Source organism: Notolabrus celidotus, chromosome 6 (assembly GCF_009762535.1).
Source record: "Notolabrus celidotus isolate fNotCel1 chromosome 6, fNotCel1.pri, whole genome shotgun sequence".
Taxonomy (NCBI): Eukaryota; Metazoa; Chordata; class Actinopteri; order Labriformes; family Labridae; genus Notolabrus; species Notolabrus celidotus.
Window position 1 is genome coordinate 35152450 of NC_048277.1, and position 27273 is coordinate 35179722.

Below are 27273 nucleotides of genomic sequence, written 5' to 3' on the forward strand. Positions count from 1 at the left end.
GTTTTCCAGGTTTTCCAGGACATGTGGGAACCCTGAGTCTACGTTCAGAGCGTGTTATGTTAATCTACAGCTGATACATGTTGCTGTTTTTCATACAGACATGATTACATGCAGAATAGAGAGCAGGAGATGAAATACGCAACCGATGAGCGGGGACCCCGGATGTGCTGTAAATGCAGGAAGTACAACGCCGCCGAGCCGACCAATCACAGCGTCGATTCTGCAGGTAGTTACATTTTGGAGGAGGTGCACGTCAGGCTACATGTGTGGGCCTCTGCGTAGGTACGGGAGCTATGCAGACCTCGGCGTAGGTTACGCTTTCGATGCAGAAGTATAAATCAGCCTTAAAGGGGTATTTCAGTTTTTTGAAGTAGGGTTGTATGAGCCTTAAATCACTAGTAACTGTCAGGGCCACAATAGATGCTGCTCAGCTTGGCTCCTTTACTGAGAAACTGCAGGGAGGAACAGCACGCAAGCTAGGCTACCTCTGCAGACGGTGTCATTTCTGCTACGTGATTTAGTGAATTTTAAAAGATTTCTGCACTTTACTTTGCAGCCAGAAACGGTAGCCTAGCTTGCGTGCTGATTCTCCCTGCAGTTTCTCATGAAAGGAGGCTGAGCTAAAGCAGCATCTATTGTGGCCCCAACAATTACTAGTGCTTTAAAACTCAAACAACCCCACTTCCAAAAAATGACTGAAATATCCCTTTAAGTGTGTGTTTTGTGAGTGTGTGTGTGTGTGATGAGAACACATCCTCCCTGAGCTCTGCCAGGAGGGGAGCCAGCAGAAGGATCTCATGTGATCAGATTTTAAAAAAGCTGATTGTGTAAGACTTTTGCAGCATTGGAAGTTAAGACTACAACATCCAGAGTGAATGTGAATGTAGGTTTGGCACATTTGAAGTAAATTTGTACAATGCCTGGGTACTCACTTACTCAATAATAATAATAATAATAATAATAATAATAATAATAATAATAATAATAATAATAGTATAGAAGGGATTTTGCTCCCTTTAATTCACCGACAGTCTAAAAAGTCCTACCACTCCTTTTGTATGAAAACGAAACGAGAAAAAAAAAACACATTCACAAGCTGGCACATCATACCTGAGCTGGGGTATTAAAAAAAAAAAAACAGTCATGTAATGTAAGCAGTTTGTCAGAGAAGAAGAAGAAAAAAAAAAAAAAAGATGTAGATGCACTGTATTGGTAAGAAACAAAAGTAAGACTATAAGATTACAATAGCTAGGATTTATATTAAAACTTTTTAAAATTTCAAGTTCTGACAGTCCAGAGTTTGTACAGGCAGTGACCTGTCAGAAAGAGTCGAGAGAACGCAAAAAAACATGAAAACAAAAAGGAGGAGGAAATAAAAACCCACAAAAAGTAAATACATAATGATAAAAACTAAATCACTCCTTAAACATTTAAGACCAAATAGCTGTTGAAGACCAAATTCCTGATGCTTCAAAATCCATGCATGCTCTTTACAAACCACACAGCAATGTGTTCATCGCTCTTCTCTTCTCTTCTCTTCTCTCTCTCTTTCTCTCTCGCTCTGTCTTCCTCTCTATCTCTTTCTTATTCTGTAAGATTGTCAAAGTGTAGGAAGCTGAAGTTTATCATCAGCTGGATGTCTTTCAGTCTGTTCAGGGTGCTTTTCTCAGGTCACATTTTCCCCATCAGCCTTCTTCTTCTTCTTCCTCTTCTTCTTCTTCTTCCTCTTCACACGGGTATCCATCAACATACTGTCCGAGATCTTTCTGAGCATGTTCTCTGAGTTTAAATCCTGTCTGGACATGCTCAGTACATGTCCTGAAAGTCCGCCTGGAGGTCTCTGTAATAAACTGTGTTGTTTTTTTTAAAAGGTGTCTCTGAGAGTAACAGGAGTTTTTTTTTTTCCTTTCCTCTTTTTTTTTTTTACAACAGCACGCTCAGTTGGCGCTGACGGCCTCCCGTGTCTCGTGGTCGCTGCTATAGTCTGACTTGGGCTCGTCCTCAAAGTCCTCGTACATGTCCATGTCGTCGTCTCCGTTGGCGGGGTCGCTGGGCAGATCCAGCGCTCCCATCCCGCCGCCGTTGCTCCCCCCGCCGGGCTCGGACTTCACCCCGTACGTGCTCTGGATGACGGGGATGGCGGGTTCGGGGCTGGCTGAGTTGCTGGAGCAGTCTGAGGTCAGGTGTGGGGATGGGGTGGCTGTCGTCGCCATGCTTATGGCGCCTGGGTAAACTCCTACACCGCCAGGGCTGCTGCCGAGAGTAATCGGGGGCTGAGGCCTGAGAAACAGGAACACAAGAGAAAGAAAGAAAGGACAAAATGAATAGATTAAATGGAGGAATCAAATCGAACAGAGAGTTGATATCATGCTAGCAGCTCTGTGAAGTTCCATCGTGTCGTTTTGAGCGACAAGCTAGCATCACAAAGCTACATCGTAACAAGCTAAGAGTGTTCTTAATTCTTCCTCGTCGTGGTCCACTGTGTCATGATTTGTCTGAAATCTAATCGATCAAACAGACTGCTGTTAACCAGACCTGTCAACACTACCGATTTAGGCGGGAGTCTACCGCTTTTTAATTTATTCTCCCGCTGTACACCCGAGTTGTTATATCTCCCCACAATCTCCCTATTTCACGTCGATGTCAGTCAAATGAGTGTCCCTCAACTTATTTTTCAAGAAGTCCTCTACCTTTTATTCAACCCCCCAAAAAACACCCAACCCTCCTCTCCCTGTACAGTCATGGCCAAAAGTTTTGAGAATGACACAACTATTAATTTTCACAAAGTCTGCTGTTTCAGTTTTTATAATGGCAATTTGCATATACTCCAGAATGTTATGAGGAGTGATCAGCTCAACTGCAATTAATTGCAAAGTCCCTCTTTGCCTTGAAAATGAACTTTATCACCAAAAACACATTTCCACTGCATTTCAGCCCTGCCACAAAAGGACCAGCTAACATCATTTCAATGACACACAGGTGTCACACACATTAACACAGGTGTGGGTGTTGATGAGGACAAGGCTGGCGATCAATCTGTCATGATTGAGTGACTGGACACTTTAAAAGGAAGATGGTGCATGACACCATTGTTCCTCATCTGTTAGCCATGGTTACCTGCAAGGAAACACGTGCAGCCATCATTGCATTGCACAAAAAGGGCCAAACAGGGAAGTTTATAGCAGCGAGTAAGATTGCACCTCAGTCAACCGTCTATCCAATGATCAAGAACTTCAAGAAGAGAGGTTCAATTGTTGCCAAACAGGCTCCAGGGCGCCCAAGGAAGTCCAGCAAGCGCCAGGACATCTCCTGAGGGTGTTACAGCTGCGGGATCGGGCCACCACCAGTGCAGAGCTTGCTCAGGAATGGCAGCAGGCAGGTGTGAGTGCATCTGCACGCACAGTGAGGCGAAGACTTTTGGAAGAAGGCCTGGTGTCAAGGAGGGCAGCAAAGAAGCCACTTCTCTCCAGTAAAAACATCAGGGACAGACTGATATTCTGCAGAAGGTACAGGGACTGGACTGCTGAGGACTGGGGTAAAGTCATTTTCTCTGATGAATCCCCTTTCCGATTGTTTGGGGCATCTGGAGGAAGGCTTGTTCGGAGAAGACGAGGTGAGCGCTACCATCAGTCCTGTCTCTTGCCAACAGTGAAGCATCCTGAGACCATTCATGTGTGGGGTTGCTTTTCGGTCAAGGGAGTGGGCTCTCTCACAATCTTGCCTAAAAACACAGCCATGAATAAAGAATGGTACCAGAATGTCCTCCGAGAGCAACTTCTCCCAACCATCCAAGGGCAGTTTGGTGATGAAGAATGCCTTTTCCAGCATGATGGAGCACCTTGCCATAAAGCAAAAGTCATAACAAAATGGCTCGGGGAACAAAACATCAAGATTTTGGGCCCTTGGCCAGGAAACTCCCCAGATCTTAATCCCAGTATATTCAGCTAACATGTAAACATTAGATCAACGTGCTGGAGAGCCAAGGCACATCCACTTCCGGAGGGGGCGTGGTCAGAGAGAAAACAGAGTGTTCTGAGGAGGACTGAAGAAGAGGGTTTTTCAGGCAGACCAAAATCTGATTTCAAAGTGTTTTTTTGAGCATAAACTTTAAAGACATGTTTTGGGGACCTCTTAGACCAATATATATTGATGAAAAAAGCGTAATATGTCACCTTTAAGATACTCCAAAAAAACTCCCTATTTATCATGGTCCAATGTTGGTATGTGTTAACTGTTCTTGTGGAGGTTATTTAGAATAGTATGGGATAAACAAGTCATCCCAAAAGCTTGGTGTAGAGCAGGGGGAATCCTAATTCCAAAGGAGAAAGAGTCCACAGGTATAAGCCAGTTTAAGACAATATCCCTATAAGACTTTCTATGGTGTAAGTTTCATACATTGTGTACACCTCATTTATGTAAACCCATCACTCTGTTTTTGTTGCACTCTCCAGGAGAGTTAAGGATCACTGGGGTCAGTAGCGTTGTGACTTCATGGGAATCTTTAATAAGCTGTTGAGAAATGTATATCCAGACCGGAATGATTGACTGACTGACCGACTAAGAAATGGTTTTGTAATGAGAAAATTGTACCATTTGGTCAGAGCAGCAGTTAGTACAGTAAAGTGGGGAGATCTGTGTTTGAGTGATTCATGTAACCTCCTTTGAACAAACCGCTTTAAACTAAACATTAATTCTCAGGACACTTAAGTCAACCGGCAGCTCGTTTCATCTGACTGGGCATGTCCTAACACAGATCTGGCTGCCAGCTCACAGCAGCTAAATAACCTGTTAAGATTTAGATGGAATGAAGCTAAACGCACATCACTCAAACGGGCCCTCTGGCTCCTCAAATGAGCCACATAAAGCAGGAAAACTGCTTTCTCACCTAACAGTTTTTCCCTGCGTCTCCTGAAACAATTAAACTCTGACAGGCTCATTTTCACATTAAGCACTTTAAAAACAACACTGCTTTAGTTATTAACAATGTGCCAGGACCGGGGTCTGTGTACCGGCTCCCAGGACTTATTCGAATCAGCTTTGATTGAAAGTCCAGGCCCCGGAGAATCAGAAGCGTTTTGTTTTTTTGCATTTGCTTGACCACACACAGTAAATGTGGCGTTCAGCATGTGATGTCTGCCTTGCTTTTCGCTCTCTCTCTCTCAAACATCTGCTTACATTTCATATTCCACCATGTCTGTCTGCGTCCAATTTCACTGCCCGCAAGCGCCCGCCATTGTCCTAATTTAATAAATGACAAGCTATTAAAAATCGCTCCCATTCAAAGCCCGTGGCCTCTGGTAAATCCATCTCAAGCACAGGCTGCTGTGATGGCTTTAAACACATCCAAAGCTGGTTCCCATTATGACAATGCCACTGTTTTTCCCCTCGCTGCACCGACTACACTCTCAAAAACAAAACACAATGCTCTCCAGCGAGCATTTCAAGGATTCAGCAGATAGAAGTGGAGAGGAAAGCTCTAATGAATGCTCCTGGAAACCTACTGGTCACCTCACACACCTGATGTGAATAAAAATGCTTCATCTAGAGAGACAAAGACAGAAAAAAGTGCAAATCACAGCTTGTTTTATCTCCACAGAACGCCCCAATGGAAGAGTAAACCATATTTTGTGATAACACTTTGATGCTTTATCGTCATCTAACTTTCTTCACACCTCAAAAATCCACACACAGGCCAAGGTGGTGTGTTTGTTAAAGAGCAAGCTTCTCTGGAAGGCCACGTGTGCAACAGTCAAAAAAAAAGATAGAGAAATGATCCAAGGCTTGTATCCATCAATTCACACTGATCCCTTTTGAGAAATGTTAGAAATTCCTCCAGACAATATCTGTGTTGCATCAAAGAAGAGAAGTATGTTGAACAATTTAAGTCTGATAAATTACCTGCTACTTTACAAAAAAAAGTTTCGGCGACAAAGAAAATTCCTCTCCAGGTTTGAAATGAGACGCCTGACACACACGGAAAGTTTGGACATTCACTCCTCGTCATTCAGCAGCACTGAAAAGATGGAGTTCTGATTTCACTGAGCTTTACTCTTGAATCGTGTCGGCTGAAGGTCCTAGCAGATAAAAACCGCTTAAAACAACTAAACAGGTAACACACAAAGGGAGAGTGGAGGAAGTTATCTGTGAGGTTCAGGGACGAGTTTTGAACTCACCCCACAAAGAACTGCCTCATCTCCTGACGGCGTGACCGCATCATCTGCTTGTACTCTCCGATCCTCAGCTTCTTGCCGTCGATGATGCAGGTCCTCTTGGGCCTCGGCTTGTACTTGTAGTTGGGATACTTCTCCAAATGGATCTTGCTCAGGCGGGCCTGCTCCTCGTAGTACGGCTGCTTCTCCTGGTTGGTCATGGCTTTCCAGCGAGAGCCTGGAGGGGAATGATGAAGAGTGTTAGATCGTTGTTGTGAAACTGAACAGATTGGTTTTGTCTGTCTTGATTTAAACGCCTCAATTAGCTTTTCTTAAATTAACTCCAGAATAAATCAGCACATCTCTGCTTGGATGAAAAATCAGCCTCTTGTAATAGATTGTCATTATTCCCAGGAAGACTGACTTGAAACACACGTCATTACGCCAAGAAAGGAGTGTGCTCTCATCAGATGAGGGTAGACTGTCGCCCATTCCCAGTGTGTAAGTCAGTGAGGTCTTAAAATGGTACAAAGTGAGGATGACACACACTTTCATGACATCACACGAAGCCAAGAAATTAAAGAGATACGCCATTAAATACTAAAAGATCCTGATTCTAAGTACAATGTCTAGATAAACAGCTCTACAAATGTGGTCCAAATGACAAGTAAAGCAACTGAACTTCATGTGGTAGCTTTCAAATGAACTTTTCTTCATGCTTACTTTGTAGTATTTCTTTTGAACCTCATTGAATAATGCTTTAACCATAGTTTCCGAAGCACTGTTTTGAAGCCAATCGTCGGCGGGTGCCATATTGGAAATTCTGAAATCAACCAAACTTCTGTCAAGCTAGTTTGAGGTAAAGAGGCGAGCTTTGAGCCTCCTAGCCAACAGCTACAGTGTTCCCGCCTGTCAATCAAGTGAGCTGTGCCTCTAATTATGGAAAACTCGTAATCGTACAGTGTGTGCCAATAAAGAAATGAGCTATTGAGACTGAACTCATTTTTTGTACTAGGCTGTACACATGTTTATTTCTGTTGTAAAGATCGTCTAATTTGAATGGGTGTGTATGTGGTTGCAGGTACTTCTTGAGCCAGCCTCAAGTGGACACTCGAGGTACTGCAGTTTTTAGTACTTCTTCATTGGTTTCAATTCTCTTGGCTGGAGGTTGCTGAACATACAAACATTTGTTTATTTCTAGACCATCTTTGGGGGCGCCAGACTCTCCTGAATTTATTCTGAATATGCTGAATGACACAAATGTGCAACAATGGAAAGCTGAGAATGTAACTGAGTAACAAGATTAGCGGTTCAAACGTTATCAAACATTAAAGAACAAGTAGCTGCCGGTGGCTGTTTAGGTCTTTGAGGGCTAGGGGGCTGGACAACCTTGTCCTTCATGTCATAAAGTTCACAATGAACTCAGGTGAGTTTGCAGAAATGTTGATGTTGATGTGACAGTGAGACGTCACTGAGAACTCTTACACCAGGAGGGTCAAACATACAGCCAAAACCGGCCCTCCAGAGGTTCCAATCCAGCCCCTGGGATGTCTTTGCAAAGTGAAAATGTTGCAATTTCTCAATAAAAGTAACTGTTATTTCAGATTTGTTCTCTAGGGGTCGCTTTTTAGAGCACTTCATGATCAAATTTTTCATGAATCAATTTTTTTGGACTAAACCAAATGTTATTATGTTATGATTTTACTAGTCTGGTCCACTTGAGATCAACTCCGGCTGTATGTGGCCCCTGAACTGAATGAGTTTGACACCCCTCTCTTACACTAACACGCCACAGTGTCTGTGAGTCCGAGTATGAAGTTTGGGATTGGGGATATATCAGCATGATGTTGATTCACATGACAAAAGACTGAAAAGCTTCAGGTTTGCAACCTTAAAGGTGACATATCATGCAAAATGGACTTTTTAATGGTTCTCTACCTGAAATATGTGTCTCTGTCTACAAACCCCCCGAGAATGAAAAGAATCCATTCTGCCCCTGTTCTGATTTCTACACCTTTCTGTAAATGTGTGTGAAACGAGCCGTTTCAGACTTCAGTCTTCCGGTCTGTAACAGGAAGTCAGAGCTCGGAGCTTGTTCAGCCCATAGATTGTATAAAATACAACTCAACCCCTCCTCAGTTTTTCATTCCCTGCACACATGTGTGCTAACAAGGAGCTTAGGAGGGAGGCATGCTAGTTGTAGGCTGTCTTAATAAACACAGAGGTCGGTTTTACTCCCCACGTCTGCAGATTTGAAGATCTAGTGGATGATTTGTATTTTCCATGGAAAAGTGCTAGAGCTAGTTAGCATAGCTACACAGCTACATGTCGTAGCTGTAGCTGTAGCTGTAGCTGTAGCTGTGTACCAAGACACACGTCTACATACTAACAAATAAAACGTCAAGTAACAGAATCTGTGACCAATCCTTCAGAAAGGTCCTGCTGCCTTTCTGGCAGAGGTCGGTTTTACTCCCCACGTCTGCAGATTTGAAGATCTAGTGGATGATTTTTATTTATCATGGATAAGTGCTAGCGCTAGTTAGCATAGCCACATAGCTACATGTTCGTAGCTGTGTACCAAGACACACGTCGACATACTGATAAATAAAACAACAAGAAACAATAAATCTGTGACCAATCCTTCAGAAAGGTCCTGCTGCAGGCGCCTCTCCGTCAGGATCAGATTCTGGATCAGATTCAGAGGGTTGAAGTAACGCGGGTCTGTGAGCAGCCGTGTATATTCAGCCAACATGTAAACATTAGATCAACGTGCCGGAGAGCCGAGGGCACATCCACTTCCTGAGGGGGCGTGGTCAGAGAGAAAACAGACCGTTCTGATCAGGGCTGAAGAAGAGGGTTTTTCAGGCAGACCAAAATCTGATTTCAAAGTGTTTTTTTGAGCATAAACTTTAAAGACATGTTTTGGGGACCTCTTAGACCTATATATATTGATGAAAAAAGCGTGATATGTCACCTTTAAGAAATCAGGTAGGGGCTTTGTCATGTGTCCCCTACTTTTTACAGTGAGACTCTTAGAGGATGAAGTTTGTGTTCGAATAAATAAATGCAATGCACACAGCAAAGCTAGCATACTGCCGTTTCAGCTGCACATCAGCATTAAAAGAGTCACGGTATTAAACACCGGAAAACGTCCGCATAACTGCTGCTTCTTCTCCACGCTGGATGTTATCGTGTGAACAGACACCATCAAGTCTCTAACTGAGGGGGGCTTTAAAAACCAGAGGACCACACTCATCCTCTTGGCTGAAGAAGAATGACGCATTGTGTACTTCTCATTTTCCTCGGTTCGAGCACCGTCTGAGCGAGCGTACACGGCCATTACGGCAGGAACGCAGCACATCTGTGAAGCACTCTGACAGCTGATTATACACACTCCGCCTCGCCTCTCTGTTTATCAAGGTTTATCACAAACTGCTCTTGTACTTTTGTGACACAGGAAACAGAGGGGAAGTTTTGTTGAGCCTGCCACCCACTCCTCAGAGTCCAGCTGTGTTATTATGTTGGAGGGACATGGATTGTACACATGCAGGCGTATACATGTACACAACTGTGTGCTTTAAAACATGCTGTTGAGTCTTCTTCTACAGGAGGATTAAAAAAGCTACAGGTATTTCTCCTAGATTCTCCTGCAGCAATGACACATCATATAAATGCAGGAAGCACTAGGTAAAATAAAGACGCCTCTCTCCCCCTCAGGAGCACAGACCCACCTCAGAATTTGTAAATGTTGCTTTACATTCAGAGACCCTGCAGCGCAGCGGAGTCCTGCGTCTGACAGCGGAGGTCTCAAGAACATTTCACCAACAACCGTCATGCTCAGCGCCGTGTGAATGGCTATCTGTGTCGGGGAGGTTAGTATCAACACGGCTACTTTTTAACTGAATGCATCCATCACACTGGTCAGGCGGACACAGTGGAGCTCTGTGTGTGAACTGTTCCAGGTTTTAAAACACACTGATCCTTCTTATAGGCGGCAGTGTGCTGGTGAGAAACCCAGTGAACTGTAGTAATGTGCTGAAGCTGACATGGTTTTACTCAGGAGCAGCTTATCTCTCTGTATATGACTTTATCAGTCTTTTTTATCACCGGTTCTTATTATAAAGTTCCTTGTATGCCTTGTTTAATAAACATACATGTCATTTTGTAATATATGTACATGCATGATCTGTCTAAGCACTCTTTGCACTATTTTATGGGCAATGTCAAGTGCCTCCTCTATAACTTTTTTTAAAATATATTTTTTATTACCTGATATACATTTATTTATTTGTTCATGTTTCCTTTAAAATAAAAAAGAAATACATAAATACAATAAAATGAAATAAAATGAAATAATATAAAATAAAATAAATTTAAAATAAAATAAAACAAATAAAATAAAATACAATAGAACAAAATAAAATGAAATAAAATGAAACAAATAAAATAAAACAGAACAAAATAAAATAAAATGAAACAAATAAAATAAATTTAAAATAAAATAAAACACATAAAATAAAATACAATAGAACAAAATAAAATAAAATGAAACAAATAAAAAAAATAAAAATAAAAATGAAGCAAAATAAAATAAAATCCTGTAGAATAAAATGACAGGAAACAAATAAGATAAAATACAACTAATTAAATAAAATAAATTAAATAAGATACAATAAAATAAAATAGAATAAAATAAATTTAAATTCAAAAAAAGTTCCTTGGTTGCCGTAATCTTTTAAATCAAGAAAATGTTTTTCAAATGTGTCCAAAAATTCACAAGTTGACTGGGCAGAAAAACAATAATGAGGTCCATTTGTTCTCAAAATTTGATTCCAGTGCCAGAAAGTCTACAGATATTTAAGCTGCTTGTTTTGTACCCAAGTCTCTCTGAATTCCTCCTTCCACCCACACCCATCCATTTTCTGCCCTTATCCAGGGTCAGGTCATGTTGGCAACAGGCCTAACAAGTCCAGGAATCCAGAAGGCCTCCTGATCTGATGCCCAAGCGCTACACTGAGTCCTCAAAGGATGTCTGAGCTCCTGGCTCTACCTCTAAGGCTGAGCCAGAGTTCAGTGGCTGGTGAAATTCCAGTATTCCTGCCATATAGAACAACTATCTAACATTAGCTCAGAATAGTGTCTGAAGAAAACACACACAACAAAGAACAATAGACAATTCAAAAAGTTCTTATCCTCCAGATTAATGAAGTTACCCGGAGTTAGACTTTTGAGTGTGAAGCAGGAGCTTCAGTGTTAGACTCACCCAGGATCTTGCTGATGTTGGAGTTGTGCATGTCAGGGAAGGTCTGCAGTATCTTTCTCCTCTCGTCTTTGGCCCACACCATGAAGGCGTTCATGGGCCTCTTGATGTGCGGCTCGGCGGTGTTCCTGCCCCGCGCCTCCCTGAACACTCGCGCCTCCATGACGCTGTTCCCTGAGTGACAGAAAGGAAAGACATCTCTTATAGGTCCACCATTCATTCACATATCTTTCTTACTTTCAAGATTACAGAGGAGGATGTTGAACTGATGACAAAAATCCCTGACGTTGAGCGCTGGAAACCCTGAAAACTCTGTCTGTGAAGGTTCTCAGTCATCCAGGTAATTCAAAGCTTGATCCGTAAGGCGACTGGACTGGTAGAAATTCTTGAAGATGTTTCAACTCTCCTCCTTCTACCAGTCCAGTTGCCTCACGGATCAAGCTTTGAGCTGAAAGCGCTGAATCACATTGAGTTTGAATAGAAAATAAGCGCCTGTTCTTCAGTGTTTACTCCTCTGGTTGTAAACTAACCACAATAATCCCTGCTCACTCCTCCTCGCCTGTAAACAGAGAGCTTTATGATCCACAGGTGGGTCAGGAGGAACAGACTCAGTGTTTTTTTCTGCAGGTGACCTCATTAAATCCCCATTATCCTTCCATTCATGTTATTTAGGATCATATATATACAACAAATTAAACACGTCTGCTCCGGAGCGTGAGCTAAACCAGCTCCCCAATTTGTCCTTTTTCAATCAGAACTTTCAAAGGCTCACGACAGACTGGTTTGCCGGTCTTCGCCTGCTTTTGTTTGCATACTTGTGCTGGATGAGTTCTTGTGTCACAAACACTCGTCGTGGAAAAAGAAGAAGAAGAAGTGTTCAGCCTCTTGTCATGTCCTTGCAGGAATAATGACAGCATAAAGAAAGTTCAAGAGAGTACAATGTTGACACTAAAGACTCTGTTTAGCTGTTGAGGCTGTCCTTCGGCGATGCTTCCTGAGGAGCACAATAAATATTTGTGTTCGCTGAATACCTGCGTGTTCTCGCTTTCTAGAGGACGCCTTCTTCACTTTTTGAGACCTCAAAACAGGAGAGCCTCCTCTAAACGCGGGGCCCTCAGAGTCAAGAGTCAGTGGTATCAATTCAGCCTGAACAGGATGTGGTTGCATTTAAGCTCCTCCAGCCTTCAGATTCACGATATGTCTTCTGTGCATGTACTCAGAGTGCAAGCAACCAAAAGTGAGGAAGGCAGGAGTCACAGAGAGGAGGGAGTTGGAGAATGAGGCATGATGGGTAATGTAGGTGCTTACCCTCCAGATCTTCTGGCCTCGTCAGGTCAATGACTCGGTGCACCATCTTCCCGGCGTCCTCCCCGAGCTTCCCCAGGTGTTGGCTCAGCGTCTCGTAGTGCAGCCGCTCCTGCAACACGAGGAAAGACACGAAAGGTTAGCGAGGAAATATTGCACCGGCTGCTGGAAAATAAATCCATGCAGGTCTTTTATTCGGATTCAGTTCTTATTACTTAATGTCTGGAGCGAGGCCCACTGTATGCCAAATTAGGTCACTAGGGATGACTTTGATGGTGGTGACAATAAAACTAATTGCTGGGTTGACGTTGGCATGGAAGGGAGTCCAGCACGGCCCCCTTAAAATAATGAGGGCTATTTATTTTTTCCTTTTTTCTGATGCAGCGTCACCGCTCTCCTTTTCTGCGTCTGATATAAATAAGATATGATGTTTGTTGTGTTATAATCAAGGAACAACCTCCAGTCTCAAAATATGAAGCCCATGCAGAAGTGTTAAAAACTGCAGTTCCTCGAGTGTCCACTTGAGGCTGGCTGCAGAAACACAGGAAACCACATACACACACATTCAAAGGAGATGATCTTTGCAGCAGAAATAAACATGTTTACAGCCTGGTTCAAAAAATGGCTTGGGATATTAAGATTACGAGTTTTTGCCCATATAAGGACATGACTGACTTGACTGACAGGCGGAAACACATAGCTGTTGGCTAGGAGGCTCAAACCCCGCCTCTTTATGTCACACTAAGTTTGGTTGAGTCAGTGTTAATTTCGTTAACGAGAATTATAAGTGCTTTACTGACAATAAAACTCTGACAAATGTATGTTTTGTTTTTGTTGACGAGACGATGACGAGACGAAAAACTTTCGTGGCCGACCGAGAGACTTTCAAAATCAAATTGCGTCTAATCTTTAAAGACAAAGTGATGACTTCCTGTGACAGGCTGAGTTCTTATCTGAGGGGCTCAGTGTCAGCTTGGTCTCTACCTGCAGCAGGTGTGCTTCATGAACCAGCTCTCCTCACCTCCATGCATCTGTCTCATCTTCATTGAGGATTTTTACCCCCAGTGTGTATTAGTGACAAAGACGCAACCGGGGAACGTCTGTTTAATATTTGACGTTTGACGTTTTTTCGGCCATTACCTAGAAAAAAAGGTCCGTGTCTACAGCTCGATTTAATCCAGTTTGGTGAAACATCAGACACATTTAGTAAGTTTGGATCAAGCGGCAACCTCCGGTATGAAAATATGAGTCCAATGTGGAAGTGCCAAAAACTGCAGTTCATCAAGGATCCACTTGAGGCCGGCTCTGCAAGTACCGGAAACCACATACACACCAATTGAAAAAAGACGATCTTTACAGCAGAAATAAACATGTTTACAGCCTGGTACAAAAAACAAGTGTAGTCTGGATTGCTCATTTCTCGATCGGCACACACTGAACGGACTCTAACGTGGCAATTTTGAAAATATTGAGATTACGAGTCTTCCAATGAGAGGCACAGCTGACTTGATTGACAGGCGGGAACACTGTAGCTATTGGCTAGGAGGCTCAAAGCCCGCCTCTTTACGTCACAATCGCTCCACAGCAGCAATATGGCTGCTGCCGCCGATTGGCCTCAAAACAGCGCTTCAGAAACAGATGGGTGACGTCACGGATACTATGTTCATATTTTTTACAGTCTATGGTTTTGATCAACTCCTTGTCATCAAAGATGCAGATGCATTTCAGAGTGCCGTGAACTGACTGTCTGTCCAGTGCGCCTGTCACTGCAGGTTCAGGTTACTTTATTTGTACCCGTAAGTAAACCTGTTTTGTAGCCAGTGAGATGTTAGGTCAATACAGAATTACAAGATAGATGTCAAACTGAACAAACTACTTAATGTGCAAAACATACAAAAATATCTTAAAACTAATCTAACAGTAAAAATGGTAAAATGAATAGACATGATAAAATGATAAAAGTGCTAAAGGCTCCATTTAAAACGCACATCAGAGAACAGTCAACCAATAAAAACGATAGTCACATGAATAAATAAGACAATCTAGGCGCAAGAGGTGCATGATGCATTCAAGGACCGTCGTAAATGTGCAATACAGGCCTTTCATGGCATTTTTCTGTGAATCAAGAGAATCAAATACTGTCACAGTGGTCACATCAAGAATGTTTTTTTTTTTTACTTCTTTAGCAGGGCCAAGCTGAATTATTTAACTTAAGATATAACACAAGCATAAGTGTTAAAAGAGTGAAATGTTGAAGATTTTAACACTTGGTATAACCCTGATACTGATATCTGATCGACTACATGAATTATTTAAAGAGTGAAGATGTTCTGGCAAAAATCAAAGACCAAATTAAACTAGACTGAAACTATAAAGGGCTGAAAAGACTAAAATGTGACTAAAACTAACATTTCTAAAGACTAAATCTAAAATAGACGCCAAAATTAACTCTGGGTTGAGTTCAGCATTTCCAATATGGCTCCCACCGACTACTGGTTTCAAAACAGCGCTCAGGAACAGATGGGTGACGTCACGGATACTACGTCCACACACAAGCCTGAGCCCCTTCAAGGCCACGCTAATCATCAGTGTCTTCTCCACCCTCCTACCATCATCATCATCATCATCATCATCATCATCATCATCATGCACTCTCCCCTGATTCTGCGTCTGCCTGCCTGCCACTCCACTTCTGAGACTAAATCCCTCGTACCAGCAGGCTGCCTCGGGGCCGTCCGGCTAAAATTACTCCACCACGCTCCCAAACTGTGGTGGAAAACATCGAAACCCTCCGCACAGCCACCGCACAGCTCCACTCCTCCTCTCCTCCCTCCCTCCCTCCCTCCCTCTCTCTCTTTCGGCTCTCCTCCTTTTTCTGGTGACAGAGGCATTTTGTTTGACGCAAGGAATGGTTGCCGAGTGAAGTCATGCCGCGGTAGCCGCTGGCAGAGTCGGTGGAACTTAGGGGCCGGTGTGTGTATGTTTGCATGAGTGTGTGTGTGTCTCTCTCTCTGTGTGTGTGTGTGTGTGTGTGTGTGTTTATAGATGAGGAGTCGGCGCGGGCCAATGTCAGCACTACGGCAGGGCTGTAATCAGGCCCACCGCAGAACATGTGCCTGGGCAGTGCCATGCTCACCGCAGGAAGCAACCGCCTAACAAAGGACTAAAGAAAAGAGAGGAAAAGAGAGAGACAGAGGAGAGATAGAGACGGCAAAAAAGAAAAGGGAAGAAGAGTGGATGGAAAAGTTGTCCTGAGACAAGAATAAGGCACTGAGGAGTCCTTTTTTAAGCCTGTGGTGCTAAACAATAACCTCGGCAGAGCGCTCAGTCCTCATCATGATGCCGTCTGAGAGTCAAAGTTTGGTGCAGAAATCAGATTCTGAGTTCTAGAAATGCTGCTAAACATGCAGCTCTCTCTTGTTGTGTTTCGGTAATCTGCAGGGATATTAGATGAGAACAATTTCTAAACATCTTAAGTGGTTAGACATGTAGAAATGTTCCCGCGAAATGGGAGGAGAGCGATGGAAAACCAACACGCAGCAAGAGTTTGGAAAAATGCACCAAGACTTCTGCATCAATAGAGGTAGACTGATCCAAAATACAGATTAACAGCAGACCTGGGTCAAAATTTGCAAATACTCCCTGCGGTTGGTCTACTTTTGGTGGACTTGAAAGCTCTTGTGGCAGAAGGCAGTAAGGAGCTTTCTTTGCTTTGTTTAGGCAAGATTGAAATAGGTTTGGCGTGAGGGCCTGCTGGTTTGATTCTGGACTGCTGCCTTTTTTGGAGAAGCATTACTCCTCTCTGTCTCCGTTTGCATTGTGCACACTGCTGCATTGTGCTTGATTCAGGAGATACCTGGTTAAACAGACAGAATCAGAGGTTCTGTCGCCGTGATGCTCAGGCAGGTACGACAAAAAGGAAACTTGAATGCAGCGTTTGTGGCTCTGAAAGGCTTTGAAAGCATCGAGCCGCCTATCACACGCTTGACATTATGTCGCTATTTAACCCAGGTCTGAATTGGAGCTAGAAGTGAGAGGCACTTGACTTCAGAGCGGGGAATTTAAGTCACACCAAGGTCTTTCTGAATCAGACGCAACAAAGGCCATGCATAGGGGCAAAGAGTAATTAAAAGAAGACTGAGGACTAATTAAAAAAAGAAGTTAAATTACTAAAAACTGTGGAAAGAGGGGAACGTCTACCTCCAAACATTTACTCTGTGGAGCAGAAACAAATCACCGCCGTGTGTTTCACACAGTAATGCTTTCTCTGCTCTGAAGTCCAACACGCTGCTGAATGTATATTTCTAAATTTAAGAGACACCCGACTCTGTTCGTTCCGCCTGGTCTCCCCTCGTCTTGGCGTTTGCATCTCTCCAACGTTTCTACGGTTACGCTTCCAAACAAATTCTTTTTTTCTAAATCCACACCGTATTGAGCTCATTACCGCAGTTACAACTCGCCTACCGCCAGCACGGCGTGCCTCCAGCTGACCCGCAACCGTTTACTGTCTCCTCCCGGACCAATCAAGTTTGGCAACCTCCTCGGTCCCCCTCCCGCTGTTCCCTCTCTCTTCCCATTTCCTTCATCTTTCTTTCTCTTTTACCCTCTCCAGACTTCGCCGCGCGACGATAGAGCTGTCAGTCAGCCCTCTTCTCTTTTTTTCCTCCCCTCCTCCCCTCCTCTTTTCTCCTTCTCCCCATTCCTCCTATTCATAGCCCTTAACACCCCTCCACCACCTCCAGCAGCCCTCCCTCCACCCCGGCTCCATACAAGTAGACACTCAACAGTTTATTTGCAGGTGCCAGACTCAGCTTTGTAGTGTACATTATTATAATGTATATCATTCAGGGCTTCAGATCCAGCCACATTACGTGGACCTTTAATCAAGACTTGGAGGCGTCAGAGCTGTGGGTTTCACAAGCTCGCTTCCTACAAAGACCAAACTCACCAGCAGAGCCAATACAAACTTCTATACAACTGTTTCCTCGCCGCCTTGCTGCCTCGTCTCCTTCCAGACTCATTCTGCCTCAGCGACACACACTGCAGCTTAATTCAGCAGAGTTCAGACAAAAGGCATGTCTCTGTAATGGGCTGTGTTACATTAGGAGATCTGGTGAGTTTCAAAACTGAAGAAAAGTTAAGAAGAGAAAAAAGTATACAGAAGTTAGTCAGACGGGAGCGTGCATGTTTCAGCAAGAATGTGTTTTACTAAGCTCATATAATATAGATATAAACAGATATAAAATGCACGTGGACAGACTTTTATATACTCTTTTTAGTCTCCAAAACTTTGTGATTTTGAGATTTTTTCCTATAATTTTTAGGGCCCGAGCACCGCTGGTGGCGAAGGCCCTATTGTAACCCTAAGGGTTATTATTATAGGAGATTGCAGTTTTGGACCCCTGAACGTTAATGAAAGCGTGGATATTTTTGCACACTCATCGAGCCTGGTGAAAATTGCAAGTAATTATAGGTCTCGCAAAAAAAATCTCAGTAGCGCCCCCTAGAGGTAAAAATAACACCCTGCACATACAGTTTTTTGAGCTACATGCATGAAAAAACGTACACATATTTATGGCATCAGGACGCACAAAAAAGTCAGTGGCACCCATATTCAAAACTCAACAGGTAGAGCGCCACCTAGCTTTGAACATGAAAAAATGGGCCAAAATGGGTCCGTGCAAGGGTGCATACTTTTGCTCATTTCTCCTAGAGCTTTTCTCCGATTCAGTCCAAACTAGGCACATTCTATAGTAAACCCATTGACGATTAATACAAAGTAAAGGCATTCCGTTCAGACGAAAGATGTGGGCGTGTCAGACTTTGGGGCGGGGCATAAAAAAAAAACGCCCGAAAATTGAATTTTGTGACTTTAAAATGCACGTAATTTCACCTCATCCAACACACTCATCAGTCCTGGGAAAAATTGCGACATTTTATGGGTTTCGCAGAAAAAGTCGAAAAAATGTGCTCACTAGCGCCCCCTACAGTTTTCAAAAACCCCTCCCCATAGGGGTTATTTTGAGCTACATGCTTGAAAAATTTTACGCATATTCATGGCATCAGGACGCACAAAAAAGCCTCTTGCACCCATATCCCAAACTCAACAGGAAGAGCGCCACCTAGCTAATATGAAAAATGGCGTCAAAATAAGGGTGCATACTAACGCTATTAACTTCTAGAGCTTTTCTCCGATTAAGTCCAAACCAAGGGCAACCTATAGTAGACACCTTGATGAGAAAAAATTATCAGAACAAATTTTGATCAGACAAAAAATGTGGGCGTGGCATGCGTTGAGGCGGGCCATTAAACGCACATACAGCTTTGAATGTGAAGAATGACGCCCAAGTAAGGGTGCATACTTTTGAGAGCTCCTCCTAGAGTTTTTCTCCGATTCAGTTCAAACAAGGCACATTCTTAAATACATATTAAAGGCATTTTGTTCAAACTAAAATTGTGGGCGTGGCAGACTGTCAAGTTTGGAGGTTTTCTCGGCAATCTGCCAAAAACTTGGAACATTTGCACCACCCAAGAGGCACAGGCGGTCTATACTGTCAGATCTTGCTTTGACATCATGTGGTGGCTTATATTAGGTGGCGGTTTACATGTGGCGGCGACTGGCGTAGGCTGCGGGTGTGCGAGGGCCCGTTCATCGCCGCTTGCGGCTTTAATTTTTTTTCCTTCACTATTTATCTATTTATTTATTTTTTAAGTTATATTTTTGTGCCTTTTTTTTCCCGCTTTATTGATCGGACAGCTGAAGAGATACAGGAAACGTGGGAGGCAGAGAGTAGGTGAAGTTCAAAATTCAAAGTCTTCTTTATTGTCAAATAAACTGCAGCATGCACCAGACATACAGAGGATTTAACATTACGTTTCTCTCTCAGACCCTAGCAACGGCAACAACAGATAAACACAGGAAATAGCTTGAAAAAGATAAGCTAAAATTAAAAAGAGTAAGCTAATAAAAGTTTTGAAACAGTGCAAAAACTTTGCTATAGTGCAATTTAAAATCAAAGTGAGTGTGTGCGTTTCAGTCCTGAGGGTGACAGACCTCAGCGTTGATTTGTGGGGAACGGGGGTGTCAGTGACCGGGTTAAGTCTGTGAAGGGGGCACTATGGGAAGAGAGGGCAAAACAGGGAGAGAGTTCAGCATCCTGACTGCCTGGTGGATAAAACTGTCCCTCAGTCTGCTGGTTCTGAGGACATGCAGCAGATGGTTGCAGCCGGGAGTTGAACCAGCAACCTCTGCTATGAGGACTATAGCATATAGGGCGCACTTAGACTGCTAAGCCATGATTTTTTTCTGCACTCTCTTTTATTTATTTTTAAAAGTTGTGTTTTTGGGGTTTTTGCCTTCATGACAGGACAGCTGAAGAAAGAGAGGAAACATGGGGAGTAGAGAGAGGGGGAAGACATGCAGTACGTGGTCGCGGCCAGGAATCGAACTGGTGACCTCTGTGATGAGGTCTATAGCCTCTGTATGTGGGGCGCTTAGACCCCTAGGCCACCAGCGCCTCTTTCTGCACTATTTTATAGAAAATATCCATTTCCTATATTTCAAATTTCTTGCAAAAATATTCAAACCCACTTCTGCATCGTGCAGCTGAAGCTCCACAGACGTCTTCAGTAGAGATCCCTGCACATCTGGCTTAACTTTAAACTTCCTGAATGCCAAATAAATCCTCACATCCCTATCAGTCAATGTTTGCATGTTTTTTAATCTGCTGTTGACTGATCATACTCAAACCCAGACCCATCGGAAAGTGAGAAAACAGACTTCTCGAGTGCTCCTGTAGATTTACCTGCACTCAGTCTGCCATCACCCGCCCCGATCCCCTCCTCTGGAAACAGGAAAAGTAGTCCCTCGTGGTTTAAAGCTGTGTGTTATTTTTCTATCAGATTTCACATCAACTTTTTGCAAGCTCCTCTGCAAAGTCATGATAACTCACCATGCAGACGTCTGCATGTTAACACTTTATGTTCTAATGAGCTGCAGTCCGAGCGGAGATACGCCTGATTTGGGTTTTCATTTTTGAGCTTCAAACACTGTAAACGTAGGTTTTTGTATTTTTTCTCAGACTGTTCGGATCAAAAACGAGCAGCCACAGGTTCCACAGACGCAGAAACATGCACAAACACCCACACACACACACACACACACGCACAGTGTCATACACAGTGGCTATTTCAGTGAGCTTTGGCAGCCGCAGGCCAGCTGGAGGCAACGTAAGCGTAAGGTGATACTCAACAATGCCACTAACTGGCCAAGCCTCTCGTCTGTACACCAGCTATAATGACATTAACATGGCCAAGGCCGGTGCAGAGCCAGGACACACACACACACACACACACACACACACACACACACACTCACACACACACACATGCACAACCACACACACATAAAAGGAGCTGAGGATCACTTTCAGCTCTTTGAGAAACGTCTATGTCGTCTATGCTGCGGGACGAAAATACACAAACAGAAAGCGAAATAATCACAAACACACACACACACACACACACACACGGAGACGACAGAGCAACAGCTTGCTGTCAGCCGAATCAGCACAGGGGAATAAATAGCTGCACATTTATGTTACACTGACTGAGATAGCATTTGCAGCAGTTGTCTTGTTCCCTCCAGGGAGAACGTGCTTTGTTAGTACAATGCATGAGACCTCTTCTGGTTTTTATCCTGCATTTAGTTGGTTTCCAAAGCATGTATTGCATAAATAGACTTTAAAAAGGGTCAATTTGACCCGCAACATAACAGGTGGGTTGAAGGAGAAAATACAGAGTGCACATGCGTCTGTGTTGGTAGGAGGCCACCAGATCGCTCGGTCTCAAACTGACCTGGAACTAACTTTTTTAACAAGTTTCACACACCTTCTCCAAACTGCTCTTTGCAGATCCTGATAAGTCCTGACTTTTTCCTTTATTGTATGTGGGACTTCAGCATTTTAGATCCTGAGTTATTTGAGGTACAAACTATGGCACCACTCACCACACATCACCACCTGGCTGTCAGAGCTGTGGTACTTTCAGCAAGACAATCCAGGACTTGGAAGGGAGAATCTCAAATCTCTATCAAATCCAGGATGTAGAGAAACAACTGTAATAACAATAACATCAGCAGAACGAACTCAAGTGCAATGTTTCCCCAATCTATTTATTAAAGTGCAATAATTACTTCATCTCAGTTCATCCTTCTCTTCTTATATGTGTAATATGTCTTTCTACCCATCTTCCCAGTTCTGTCCTGGACAGTGTTTATGTCATAAACCCCCCCCCAAAAAAGAAAAAGCTCGGGCAGACGCTCAAAATGTCCGAGAGGAGGATCTGAGTAAGAAATGTATTCTGCGAACAGGAAAACAACACACAACTCCAAGGTAAGGCAAAAAAATATATAGCAAACAAGAGCTTATAAAATATCAATTATTTAAAAGTTATTAGCAATTAAATTAAAGAGGTAAAAATAAGCATATCTTACAACATATCTATATATATTATTGGTTATGGAGTCTGACCACTGCAGGAAGAAAAGACCTGCAGTATCTCTCCATGACACACCTAGGCTACAAGTCTGTGCACATTTTTCACCGCTTCATGGCTTTTGGTAAATGTACTTATTTAGTTGTGTATATATGTTGTAAGATATCCTTATTTTTACCTCTTTAATTCTAATTTCTATTTTATAGGCTCTTGTTTGCTTTATACTGTTTTGCACTGTCTACTTTGCTGCACTCACCTCACCCACCTGGATGTCAGAGCTGTGCCAGCTTCACCAAGACAATCCAGGACTTGGAAGGGAGCATCTCAAATCTCTATCAAATCCAGGGTGTAGAGAAACAACTGTATAACTCTATAACCAATAACAATAACATCAGCAAAACGGACTCAAGTGCAATATTTCCCCTATCTATTTATTAAAGTTGGGGTTGGTAATCAGATTTAGATACACTTTTTGTTATACTGGTTAAAATGATCTTTATGTCCTGATGGTAATCAATACATGATGTGTTCTTAAAAAAGAGCGAAGAAAAGCTGCTATCTACAGCCGGAGTAAACCTGGGAAAACACCAACCAATCACCGTTTTTGGGTGCCAAAATTTTAAACCATTCAAATCCCGTCCAGCCGTTCTGTCCGCCTCCTGCGTGTACATTTCCCGGCGTGCACTCCGAGCCCCCGTCTCCTGCCTCTGCTTCCCCTGACTCTATTTACTGCCCCTCTCGCTCCACCTCAGGCCTGTCCCCTCTGACCAGATGAGGTGCTTTGCTCAGGACTGTAGTCCGGATCAGAGTCTAAAAAGCTCTCACCACGGGGCTCTGACAAGCAGAAGAATGAATGACATTTACTAAGTCCTACAGAAAATGTAGATGTACTGTAGAGTCCGTCCGGACGCTGTAGGGATGACGAACCGATTCATGAACACGTTGATCTTTAATAACCGGTCACTGTCGGCCGTGATCACGCCAACCAACAAAACAACAATCAATGTTTGAATGAATGAAGAACTTCTCCTCTTGTCTCTCCTCTCTCCCACTCACACACTCTACACCTCTCCTGATGCCTTCACTGACCGTCAACACTGTAGGAATTAAGAACATCTACACTGAACACGTTTAACAAACAGTAGAGATGTTACAGTATTATATATGTGTTATAACTTTTCTCCTGATATCGTGTCACCAGTCCAACTGGATAATGCTAGCATGATAGTTGTGAGTACTAACAGCAGCCATGTTTGTTTGTGTTTTTAACTTTCACTATGATAATGTTTTGGTGAGGACCGGTTTTGAATCAGTCACCATCATATGGTTGCAAGTCAGCGGCGCTCGTGCATGTGAGGGGGGGGGGGGTGTGGTTTTGGAGGAGCTCTGAGGGAGGAGGGGAGGGGTTAGACGCAGTCATGAGGAAATGCTACATTCAAATTCATGCTAGTTTTCCGAGACTGCCAACCCCAGCTTTAAAGTGCAATAATTACTTCATCTCAGTTCATCCTTCTCTTCTTACATGTGCAATACGTCTTTCTACCAATCTTCCCAGTTCTGTCCTGGTCAGTGTTTATGTCATAAAACCCTCCCCAAAAAAAAAGAAAAAGCTCGGGCAGACGCTCAAAAAAGTCCGAGAGGAGGATCTGAGTAAGAAATGTATTCTGCGAACAGGAAAACAACACACAACTCCAAGGTAAAGAGAAAGAGCTGCTCTCATTGCCTCCCGAGGTGGAGCGGCTGAGTCACACTCTCAGCATCCAACAAGTTCCATCCATGAATTGTTTAAGACAGAGAAAAGCCTTTTGAGAACTTCAGAAAAAAAAAAAAAAAAAAATCACGCACACACACTTTGAGGGAGAAAAAAAGTTCTCCCTCAAAGAAAAAAAAAAAAAGCGGTATTTAAAGCGGAGAGAAAGAGCCTTTGAGCTGAGGTTGTTAGGTAACGAATAACAAACTGACAACAAACACCAAGGCCTGCTGTCGTCCTCCAACCGGAAACAATTACTTTGAGACTTTCCAAATGAGCTTTTTATTAGGAGGCATGGAGCTATAAACCAAATTACTGCATTGCTTTGGTTTTGTTCTTATAAAGTTGGAAAATATAGAGCTTGAGAAGCACGTCGCGCTCTCTCTGCAACGCTCACCTTCATCTCTGAGTTATCTGAGAATATGCACCAGACCTGTGGCAGACAACTCACATTAAACCTTAATTAACAATTTATTAGTTTAGGCTGTTGTATAATTTATATTTATGAGTTTCTCAGTGTTTACGAGTATAATGACTTATAAAAATATCAACTAGGGACTCGGGGAAAAGCACGGCGAGGATATATTTTGCCAGATTTTGGGATGTTTTCCTCCTGAAGATGCAACGCAAACAAGTCCAGAAAAATTCAAAAACAGCCTATCCTTGGAGTGCACCAATCATGACCTACTTGGGGGTTGGTGGGTTCAAAGTCTCCACCCCTAAAATATTCATGAGATCCTCTCCTCCTCCTTCATCCTCGTCCTCCCGAGCAGCATGGGATCAATTGGGCAGGAGAGGCGGTCTAATCACGTTCCCTGTTTTACTGAATGTCTGGAATCTGTGACTGCCTGATCAGGCTGATTGAAGATGTTTTGGAATATGGATTTCCCTCTGGATATGAGATCCGGGTACAAAGGGCCTGTCTCCTCCAGCCCAAGGGAAGAGGGGGAGATGAGCAGGGGAGGGGTGGGGAGAGGTGAGCATGGAGCACACAGAGCAAGGGGGGGGGGTCCCTTCCCCGAGAAAGACCCTTTAATTGGGCTGAAACCCCGAGGCCGGGAACCCCCCTCCAGGGCAAGTGGAGAGCTGGACTCCATTATACACGCACACACACACACACACACACACACACTCACATTAATGTTAACACCATCTTTTCTCCAAAAAAGCACTCACTCTGCCCCGAGTCCAGGCACACACACACACACACACACACACACACGCCAAAACCATCACTTGTCATTGGCCCAGCTGCTCCGTCTTCAAAGCTGTGGGCTTCTGGGTGGCCGTGTGGACGAGAGGAGAGGAGAGAAAAGTCCTCAAGAGCTGCATGCCGGGCCAAACAACACCAAATATCATCCACGCAGACTCTGCAGACTCATGCACGAGCTCAGCAGAAAGCTTAAACACTTGGCGGAGGGATGCAAACGTAGGACAGGAGCGAGGAGGAGAAGAAGAGAAAATCAGCTGCACTTCTTTTTTCTCCTCACTCGATTATTTCAAGTGCTCTCTTTGCAGTTTAACCGTCCTGTTATGTTCGTTTCTCTGGAACAGCAATAATGGTCCTGGGTCAATTTGACCCGGGGCATATTCAATCATCCAAAAGTGTCAGAACCCCAAAAAATCCCAATACACATTTTTTTAAATCTAATTTTTAACTCCATTACAAACCATTTAAACAAATATTTAGTCCATTAGTGTTCTTTAATTCTCACAGATTATATTTCAATGAGAATAACTCACTCCTTTTTCATTAAAATTAATGTTAAAACTTTTTTAAATGTACATTGGAAAGCCCTAAATATAAATACAATAGTTTTACATGACAGATTTTTGTTTATTTTATTTTACATTTTGATTTTTTAATGAAGTGAAGTTTATAAATGAACATGAGACCTCTTCTGTCAAATGCTGCCCAGGTTTTTATCCTGCATTTAGTTGGTTTCCAAAGCATGTGTTGCCTAAATAGACTTTAAAATGGGTCAATTTGACCCGCAACATAACATGTGGGTTAAAGGAGAAAATACAGAGAGTGCATGCGTCAGTGTTGGTAGCAGGCCACCAGATCGCTCGGTCTCAAACTGACCTTTAACTAACTTTTTTAACCAGTTTCATGCACCTTCTCCAAACCCCGTGCATGCATGGGTTCTCTCCGGGTTCTCCGGCTTCCTCCCACAATCCAAAAACATGCTCAGGTTGATTGATCACTCTAAATTGCCCGTAGGTGTGAGTGTGTGCGTGAATGGTTGTCTGTCTCTCTGTGTTAGCCCTGTGATAGGTTGGCGACCTGTCCAGGGTGTACCCTGCCTTCCGCCCGAAGCCAGCTGGGATAGGCTCCAGCCCCCCGTGACCCCTTACGGGATAAGCGGTCAAGATAATGGATGGATGGAGTATTTTATAGGCTCTAATTTGCTGCTGTAACACTTAAATTTCCCCATAATGGGACGAATAAAGGATATCTTACAGCCATGGATCTGACCCATAGCTGGTAATTATGCCTCAAATGGTGCGACTGTGTTATTTGTTATTTGTTGTGTTCTGTGACTGTATTGTTTATTGTTTGTTGATTCTGTGAACAGACCCTTGTGGCATATGAATTTCCAATCAATACAGTTCTCTAATCTTAATCTAATATCTTATGATAGGAACAGTTTCTTCCCCCAGGCTGTCACACTGATGAACACTTAACACTGTGTCATAAACCAGCTACCTCATGGACAGAGCCACCTTCATCCTTGCACTATTGCACATTATCATGTTGTCTGTTGTTTCTTTTTATTGCACTCGTGCCTTTTGTACTTATATATATATTTTTTATTAGTACTTGATTTTTAGTGTCTGTTTATTTATGTTTGTACTGGGAGTAAGCAAAAATACTGGAGTCAAATTCTTTGTATTCTTTAGATCAGGGGTGTCCAAACTTTTTTCAAAGAGGGCCACATTTGATATTGTCAGAATACCTTAGAGTCAGTGGCTCCTACCGGGACTTAGGAATCATAAAAGTTATAGATGAAATCTCTATTAAATAACAAATATTTCACATTTGTTCTCAATAAATCAGTAACTAGGTAGTCCTCAGTTCTCCAGAAGCGACGTATACATTAGCAAACTTTATCTTCTTCTGGAGGAAAATGGTCAGGCAATGTCGGAAAAATATTGTATCATTATTTTCCTATGGCAGGATCACGATCTGGATTTCATCACACTTCTTTTTCATGTTGTTTTTAAGACTTTTCTGACCAGCAGACAACATTTTAAGAACTAAATAATTATTTTCCTGAGTTCTGAACATTTTTGATGCACCAAATTTTGCC

General features: G+C 43.0%; 1 protein-coding gene across 1 annotated transcript in view; it reads right to left on the reverse strand.

Annotated features, from left to right (window-relative positions):
• Positions 1-1210: 1210 nt before the first annotated feature.
• The window catches only part of LOC117814062 (transcription factor SOX-6-like), an 82738-nt gene continuing 56675 nt past the window's right edge, over positions 1211-27273 (reverse strand). Inside the window, exons 9-12 of the mRNA XM_034685171.1 lie at positions 12718-12826; positions 11413-11583; positions 6174-6387; positions 1211-2280 (exon numbers count right to left, since the gene is read on the reverse strand). Coding sequence (XP_034541062.1) covers positions 1938-2280; positions 6174-6387; positions 11413-11583; positions 12718-12826 — 837 coding nt within the window. The 3' untranslated portion in view covers positions 1211-1937. The remainder of the gene's footprint in view (positions 2281-6173; positions 6388-11412; positions 11584-12717; positions 12827-27273) is intronic.